The sequence below is a fragment of the Procambarus clarkii genome, chromosome 22, assembly GCF_040958095.1.
Source record: "Procambarus clarkii isolate CNS0578487 chromosome 22, FALCON_Pclarkii_2.0, whole genome shotgun sequence".
In the NCBI taxonomy this organism is placed as follows: Eukaryota; Metazoa; Arthropoda; class Malacostraca; order Decapoda; family Cambaridae; genus Procambarus; species Procambarus clarkii.
This window is the reverse complement of record NC_091171.1, coordinates 7,178,788-7,188,101: the sequence shown is the minus strand read 5'-3', so window position 1 is coordinate 7,188,101 and position 9,314 is coordinate 7,178,788. Positions and strand designations below refer to the sequence as shown.

Below are 9,314 nucleotides of genomic sequence, written 5' to 3'. Positions count from 1 at the left end.
TCCTGCTATACATAACCATAACTACTACTGCTATACATAGCTATACATAAGTAGGCATTTATCATCTACTGTATAAAAATGTGTCGTGTGATATCTACCGAGGATATCTACGCAGATGATCTTGGCAAGTCAGTGGTAAGCGGTCGTAAGTCAGTACTAACGGCCATTGACTACAAGATATCTGAGGACATGTTCGGGACCCGTCTGGAAGACTGGCAGCTCCCAGGAATAGCTTAGCGCCGGGCCTTCTATTTTACAATATTGGACTCTGGGAAATGAAGGACTTAAAGCCGATGTGTAGAGACCGGTGTTAGCTTTGGTGGGAGGGAGAGTAGGGGAGAGGGAGGGAGGGAGAGTTTTGGGGGGAGAGAGAGAGAGAGAGAGGGTCCTTCTCCTTGTTTTGTCAAGGGAGTGTCAAAGGTGTTTGTTTGTTGAGTGAGCCAATCCCCCCAAGGGGCAACACCCCCCCCCCGGCCTATCCCCCCACCTCCCCCCCACCCCTGGATTGGCCCTGTGTCTTGTATGGAGAGGTTTCTGGCAGTTCTTCTACTCCCCAAACCCGGCCCGAGGCCAGGTTCGACGTGTGATAACTTGGTCCACCAGGCTGTTGCTTGGAGCGGCCGCAGGCCCACATACCCACTATACAGCCTAGTTGGTCCGGCACTCCTTGCAAGAACTTATCTAAGTGACTCTTGAATACATCCACCTTTGTTCTGGCAATATTTCTAATGTTTTATATATATATATATATATATATATATATATATATATATATATATATATATATATATATATCCCGCACTTCGCCCTGATGGCATCACCATATACTCATGGAAGGAGGGTAGACAGTTGGTGTGGGACTACACATGTGTATCCACCCTGGCTGACACCTATGTACACTTCGGAGCTGATCAAGCAGGTGGGGCGGCCAACCACAGGGAAACAGCAAAATCACTCAAGTACAGGCGACTGGAAGGTCAATACCTCTTTGTTCCCATAGCGTCTGAGACGCATGGCCCCTGGGGCAAGAGTGCCTTGGGATTTCTCAAGGAATTGGGCTCCAGGCTCATTGACGTCACCAGAGACCCAAGGGCTTCCAGTTTTTTATTTCAGCGTCTCAGTGTGGCGATCCAGAGGGGAAATGCTTGCTGCGTCCTCGGTTCCTGTCCAGAAGCGGAGGAGCTTCAAGAGATCCATAACCTTTAGGCATTTGTCTTGTATGTTTTGTAACCTTTAAATACACAATAAAGGAAAAAAAAAAAAAGGGAAGGGGGTGGTAGGAGAAAAGCACACAGAAACTGTATTGGAGGGGACCTACATTCCCTCCAATGCGTTATGTGTGGTTTCCTCCGAGGCTATGGGTCCCCCTTCTTCCAGCCAGAGGTGGTACTCCCTTCCCTATATATATATATATATATATATATATATATATATATATATATATATATATATATATATATATATATATTAATATAATATAATATGGGAACAAGCAACCCTCCCTGTAAGATTCGGCAGTCTTTGTGCCCGCACAGCCTCCCAGATTTCTCTACCAGCCTTCCTTTCCTCCTCTCACGCATCGGACGACCTCGTAAGAGATATCCTACCAGAACCTCTGAGACATTCAGCAGAATACACAATCCTGCTTTCACTGAATGTTCAGATCAGTGAGATGCTCTTGCAGCCTCAGCAACCATCATAGAGCCAACAAAAAAGCATAAACAATCCGGGTGGGACCACCCTCTAGTGGAAAAAGTAGCTGATGCCATGCTCAGTGCCGCAACATCAGACAAGGAGAAAGCCCGTCTCAGAGCAGTGCGTGCCCCCCATGCAGGAGACTTCCTCCTGGCAGTACCCATGTCAGCAATGGGCACGCGCCTAGATCCAGAATCCCTTCGTGTAGCAGTGGCCTTCCGCTGTTATATAATATAATATATATATATATATAATCAGTACACACGTGTTAAAATACGTGTATTGTGTCGGAATGTCTAAGCTTCGAAATAAACAAATAAAATATTTTTGTTTGTTTGTATTTAAGCGGTGTTTCAGTATAAAATATTCAGATGTTGCTCTGCTCTGAATTTTCCATTTAAATAAGAATATTTTTTCCTTTCAAACGCGCTCCGATGACGGCGGTTTATTTTTAATTTATTTACTTACATGTAAATAAATATAAATAGAAATTCAATTGTATTGTATGTAATATATATATATATATATATATATATATATATATATATATATATATATATATATATATATATATATAATTAGTTTTTGGATAATATATAGTTTGATTGTTGCCGTCGGAGGCGCCTAGTTTATTGTGCACCCCATATTCGCCCTGTGAGCGGTAGCGCAAAAAGGGTTACAGAGGTCACAAAAGGTCTCTTATCAGACCTTAACAGAGATTATTACATTAACAATTACATATATCCTTCACACATAAGTAAATTGTCAGCTAGTTACAGCGTGCGCAAGAACCCAGTTCTTCACCTTATACCCTAGGGGACTGAACCCCGACCCCGCACGATGTCAGGCTCTTGCCCACCATTATCTGGTTGATACCTGGTTGATGGGGTGCTGGGAGTTCTTCTACTCCCCAAGCCCTGCCCGAGGCCAGGCTTGACTTGTGAGAGTTTGGTCCACTAAGTTTTAAGATAATCTCCATTGTTTTTTTTAATTGAATCCTGGTGTATTGGACCCAAATTTCCCCCCAAGAGTTCTGCCACTAAGTTCTGTCCTGTCAATTCAGATGTTTCGTACAATGACGTACTCTAGAATGTGTATGATATGTATATAGCATATATGTATGTGTATAGAATGATCGTGTATGATCATTCCAAATCATTCAATTTGGAATGAATGTAATCTTTTTTAATTGGTCAGTAACTTTGGATCAGAGGTGTGAAAGAGGTCATAAAGAGCTCCATAAGCGGCCGAGACGATTGTGCCGTAATCAGAAACACAATCAGTAGCTCCCACCATTACCTAAGATTACCCCCAATATTGTGTCTAAATAAAGAGTATTGTCTTAAGGTAATTTTGGGATACCTTTTAGTTGTGAGAGGGCATTGATGTATGGGGGGGGTTGTAAGAGGGCATTGATGTATGGGGGGGTTGTAAGAGGGCATTGATGCATGGGGGGGGTTGTAAGAGGGCATTGATGCATGGGGGGGGGTTGTAAGAGGGCATTGATGTATGGGGGGGTTGTAAGAGGGCATTGATGTATGGGGGGTTGTAAGAGGGCATTGATGCATGGGGGGTTGTGAGAAGGCATTGATGCATGGGGGGGGGTTGTGAGAAGGCATTGATGCATGGGGGGGTTGTGAGAAGGCATTGATGCATGGGGGGTGGTTGTGAGAAGGCATTGATGCATGGAGGGGTTGTGAGAAGGTATTGATGCATGGGGGTGGTTGTGAGAGGGCATTGATGCATGGGGGGTGGTTGTGAGAAGGCATTGATGCATGGGGGGGTTGTGAGAAGGCATTGATGCATGGGGGTGGTTGTGAGAAGGCATTGATGCATGGGGGGTTGTGAAAAGGCATTGATGTATGGGGGGGTTGTGAGAAGGCATTGATGCATGGGGGTAGTTGTGAGAGGGCATTGATGCATGGGGGTGGTTGTGAGAAGGCATTGATGCATGGGGGTGGTTGTGAGAGGGCATTGATGCATGGGGGGTGGTTGTGAGAAGGCATTGATGCATGGGGGGGTTGTGAGAAGGCATTGCTGCATGGGGGTGGTTGTGAGAAGGCATTGATGCATGGGGGGTTGTGAAAAGGCATTGATGTATGGGGGGGTTGTGAGAAGGCATTGATGCATGGGGGTAGTTGTGAGAGGGCATTGATGCATGGGGGTGGTTGTGAGAAGGCATTGATGCATGGGGGTAGTTGTGAGAGGGCATTGATGCATGGGGGGGGGGTTGTGAGAAGGCATTGATGCATGGGGGTGGTTGTTGTGAGAAGGCATTGATGCATGGGGTGGTTGTTGTGAGAGGGCATTGATGCATGCGGGGGGGGGGTTGTAAGAGGGCATTGATGCATGGGGGGGATGTAAGAGGGCATTGATGCATGGGGGGGGGTTGTAAGAGGGCATTGATGCATGGGGGGGGGGGGGTTGTGAGAAGGCATTGATGCATGGGGGGAGTTGTAAGAGGGCATTGATGCATGGGGGGTTTGTGAGAGGGCATTACTGAGGCCTCGTGGCAGCCTGAGTCGTGTGTAAGATGAGCATTATGACTTCTGAACTTCCGCTGCGGGCGTTACCTGAGAAGTGATAATACTTCTCACTCCCTCTCCTCTCTCTCACCTCCGCTCCCCCTCCCTCCTTCCCTTCTCTTTCACCTCTTCCCTCTCCCATTTCACCTATGGAACTTGTATTTAATTATCCACTGGTTATCCCAGCATAGTTACCTTTCACCAGGCAGGTACCGCGTGTTTGTGGGGCTAAAACGCCCTTGTGTCGAGAGCAAGGGCGTTGGGCTCGTGCAGAAAAGCCCGCGAAAAGCCCTTCGCGCCACTTCGCGGGCTTTTTTTTCAACCTTCAACCCAACCTGTGTCTTTTGTGTCTTCCTCTCGCACACGATCTTCATCTGTCCTTACGACTCCCATGGGAGTTACCTGAGTAGCAGTACCTCTGCTACTTTCGACAGGGTGATATTCCGACCCCGCCCCCTCCCTCCCTCCTGCTCCCCCTTCACGAGGGTGGTAGGGTGACCTGACCTCCCTCCACGAGGGTGGTAGGGTGACCTGACCTTCCTCCACGAGGGTGGTAGGGTGACCTGACCACCATCCACTACCCCCTCGGGCTGGCCCCTCTCTCTCCATGTGATGTCTTCCCACTCTCACGCCGCATTTTGCTGTGTATTACGACTCTCATGCTATTCCCAGGCTCCCGGGAACCCCTGGTGTATTGTGCCTATAAACTGATTGTCAACAGAGCCAACGACCCGCCTGGCTCAGCTAATAACACCTAGTCGTACTGGGTGTCGTAGAGGGCGTGTGGGGGTGTTGTGCTCGTGTGGAGGTGTAGTCCGTGTGTGTACACGCGCGCGCTCTCTCTCTCTCTCTCTCTCTCTCTCTCTCTCTCTCTCTCTCTCTCTCTCTCTCTCTCTCTCTCTCTCTCTCTCTCTCTCTCTCCAGGAAACAGAAGTGTGGATTGTGATGTTAAGGGGTGTTAAGGGGAGAGGGAGGATGAGGGCAGCATCCATCCTGCCTGGATGAGGGCAGCATCCATCCTGCCGGGATGAGGCCAGCATCCATCCTGCCGGGATGAGGGCAGCATCCATCCTGCCGGGATGAGGGCAGCATCCATCCTGCCGGGATGAGGCCAGCATCCATCCTGCCGGGATGAGGGCAGCATCCATCCTGCCGGGATGAGGGCAGCATCCATCCTGCCGGGATGAGGCCAGCATCCATCCTGCCGGGATGAGGCCAGCATCCATCCTGCCGGGATGAGGCCAGCATCCATCCTGCCGGGATGAGGCCAGCATCCATCCTGCCGGGATGAGGCCAGCATCCATCCTGCCGGGATGAGGCCAGCATCCATCCTGCCGGGATGATGCCAGCATCCATCCTGCCGGGATGAGGCCAGCATCCATCCTGCCGGGATGAGGCCAGCATCCATCCTGCCGGGATGAGGCCAGCATCCATCCTGCCGGGATGAGGCCAGCATCCATCCTGCCGGGATGAGGCCAGCATCCATCCTGCCGGGATGAGGCCAGCATCCATCCTGCCGGGATGAGGCCAGCATCCATCCTGCCGGGATGAGGCCAGCATCCATCCTGCCGGGATGAGGGCAGCATCCATCCTGCCGGGATGAGGCCAGCATCCATCCTGCCGGGATGAGGCCAGCATCCATCCTGCCGGGATGAGGGCAGCATCCATCCTGCCGGGATGAGGCCAGCATCCATCCTGCCGGGATGAGGCCAGCATCCATCCTGCCGGGATGAGGCCAGCATCCATCCTGCCGGGATGAGGCCAGCATCCATCCTGCCGGGATGAGGCCAGCATCCATCCTGCCGGGATGAGGGCAGCATCCATCCTGCCGGGATGAGGCCAGCATCCATCCTGCCGGGATGAGGCCAGCATCCATCCTGCCGGGATGAGGGCAGCATCCATCCTGCTGTCAGCATGAGCAGGAGAGGCGAGCGCGGCACCGCCCGGTCCTACAACTTGTGTAGAGTTAAGAGCAACGAAAAAATTTCTATTAACAAACGCACATAAATCGGTTCATTTGCATCTATATGTGGAAATACCAGTGGCAGAGGGGCTCAAGCACGGGCTCTGGGCGAGGGTAATATGTGGGCCCTCTGGAGGAGGTCCACAAGAGCGGGAATCCTGGCCCCCGGGCCTGGAGGAGAGGTGGGCCCCTGCTGCACGGTGCTAGAGTCGCTTGCATAGGTAATGCCGAGAGAGAGAGCATAATGTCGCTAGACTAAATGAAAATCTATGTACTTTAATTTAGCCGGTTGCGAACTAAGTTGTCCCCCAGGGAGGGATAAGTTTGGTGGCGGATTTCCTGCGTGCGAGGGTAGGGCAGGAGCCCCACACGCACGCCCTCTTCTCCCTTCCTCCACCGGGGCACAAGGGCGAGAGTCCTGGCCAAGTTTTTCTGGCCGCTAGGGCCCGTCTTGCTCCCACGGTTCGGAATGCTATTATGAAAGCGATGGAGCTGAAATTGAAGGATACCTGTCTGTCTTGTTCAATTTTGTCCATCAAGAGAGAGTGAGTGAGTGAGGAGACCCAGTTGGTTGGTGGTGTGGTTGGCCAGAACCAAACTGCGTGTGTGTGGCTTGGTTGTGAGGCAGACGACCTGCTCTGTGTAGCACTGTACTCATCCTCCAACTGTATTTCTCCTCTAAATCCCACCTGTATCTCGTCTGTATTCCGGCAGGGAAATATCACTACACAGATACAGACAGCAATATAGACATGGGTGGGATAGATTAATGGGGAAGGGAACCAATGGATGAAGACTCGTGGGGCGGGGGGGGGGGGGGGGCTAATGGCTAAGGGGGAAGCAATATACTGAAGCCAAACGGGATTGAATAAAAAGATGCAACCAAGGATTGGAGACGGGTGGTAAATATATGTAAGATTGGTGTTCTGAGGGCAGGGAGGATTGGAATAGACAGTAATAGCATAACCCATTATTGTGCTCCCATTACTAACCCATTATTGTGCTACTATTACTAATCATTAACACACTGCCACAGTGACAATACCATAATTATGTTATTTAGCAATGAATTAGTTTTTGACGCTGGTGTATGTGTTCTACAGCCTCCCTACGGCAGCTTTGGGAGCGAGGAGCCCGCCTACGGGGACCTGCAGGGTCTGGCCTCCACACTCCCCCAGCAGGAGCCAGACACCACCACCGCCGCCCACTCCCACCCGCACCACGCCCAGGGCTTGTACCAGCACCCGGTGAGCTACTCTACAACCACCCCCTGTGTGTGTGTGTGTGTGTGTGTGTGTGTGTGTGTGTGTGTGTGTGTGTGTGTGTGTGTGTGTGTGTGTACTCACCTAGTTGTGCTTGCGGGGGTTGAGCTCTGGCTCTTTGGTCCCGCCTCTCAACCGTCAATCAACAGGTGTACAGGTTCCTGAGCCTATTGGGCTCTATCATATCTACATTTGAAACTGTGTATGGAGTCAGCCTCCACCACATCACTGCCTAATGTATTCCATTTGTCAACTACTCTGACACTAAAAAAGTTCTTTCTCATATCTCTGTGGCTCATTTGGGCACTCAGTTTCCACCTGTGTCCCCTTGTGCGTGTTCCCCTTGTGTTAAATAGCCTGTCTTTATCTACCCTATCAATTCCCTTGAGAATCTTGAATGTGGTGATCATGTCCCCACTAACTCTTCTGTCTTCCAACGAAGTGAGGTTTAATTCCCGTAGTCTCTCCTCGTAGCTCATACCTCTCAACTCGGGTACTAGTCTGGTGGCAAACCTTTGAACCTTTTCCAGTTTAGTCTTATGCTTGACTAGATATGGACTCCACACATACATATATGTGTGTGTGTGTGTGTGTGTGTGTGTGTGTAATTACCTAAGTGTAGTTACAGGATGAGAGCTACGTTCGTGGTGTCCCGTCTTCCCAGCACTCTTTGTCATATAACGCTTTGAAACTACTGACGGTCTTGGCCTCCACCACCTTCTCACCTAACTTGTTCCAGCATCGTGTGTGTGTGTGTGTGTGTGTGTGTGTGTGTGTGTGTGTGTGTGTGTGTGTGTGTGTGTGTGTGTGTGTGTGTGTGTGTGTGTTTGAGTGTGGGGTTGGCCTTGGCCTTTACTTATTGTTTCATATTTGGAATATGTATTGATACCAGATTGTGAGTGATAAGTTACAATATTCTGGATCTGGGCCCAGATTCACGAAGCAGTTACGCAAGTACTTACGAACATGTACATCTTTCCTCAATCTTTGACAGCCTTGGTTACATTTATTAAACAGTTTACAAGCATGAAAACTGGCCAATCAACCTGTTATTATTGTTACAAACAGCCTCCTGGTGCTTCGGAGCTCATTAACTGTTTAATAATTGTAAGCAAAGCTGCCAAAGATTGAGAAAAGATGGACAGGTTCGTAAGTGCTTGGGTAACTGCTTCGTGAATCTGGCCCATGGTTTCCTCGTTAAGTTTCACCTACAGTAAATAAAAGTTCAGCTTTCGGTAAATGTTGTCTATAGTGATTATATTTTGTCCACACTTACAACTGAATGTTTGCTCTAAACTTTGGCAAAGTTGTAGGTAAACTTGTTGAGAAAGTTGTGTGTCGTTGATACCAAATAATGCGTATTAAGACGTCGGTTCCTGGTTACCAGTCAGCCCAGGTGAGTATGCGTATGGAATATTGACCTATGAAGCCTGGTCGGGGACCGGGCCGCGGGGATATCGAGCCCAGAAATCGTCTCACGGTAACCCATCTCGCACACAGTTCAGCGCAGTAGTTAGCGCAGTGTGTTCCCATCAGAATGGTCCATCCAAACCTCCCGCTCCTCTAACTCTAGCCACCGTGTCAGGAACCTATACAATATACAATAATTATACAATACTGTATACAACCAATACAATAATTGTTTCATTTTTGCCCAACAGATGGCGGTGGCCGGGAGCATGGGGGTGGCCAACCCGCAGTTCCCTCCCCAGAACCTCTACATCCCGCCCATCTCCCAACACAGTCACATGGTTCCTGCACAGTAAGTATCTACGCTTCCTTGCACCGTACTGTTCACATCTACGCTTCCTTGCACCGTACTGTTCACGTCTCCTCCTCTCTGTGTACTTATTCTCCTCACATGGCCCT

At 49.6% G+C, this 9,314-nt stretch overlaps 1 protein-coding gene across 2 annotated transcripts in view; it reads left to right on the top strand.

The window, feature by feature from the left end:
* LOC123757220 (TOX high mobility group box family member 3) overlaps positions 1–9,314 on the top strand; it is a 116,658-nt gene that overhangs the window by 31,388 nt on the left and 75,956 nt on the right. For both annotated transcript variants that reach the window (XM_069329382.1, XM_069329383.1), the window contains 2 exons: positions 7,287–7,430; positions 9,107–9,207. In XM_069329382.1, coding sequence (XP_069185483.1) covers positions 7,287–7,430; positions 9,107–9,207 — 245 coding nt within the window. The remainder of the gene's footprint in view (positions 1–7,286; positions 7,431–9,106; positions 9,208–9,314) is intronic.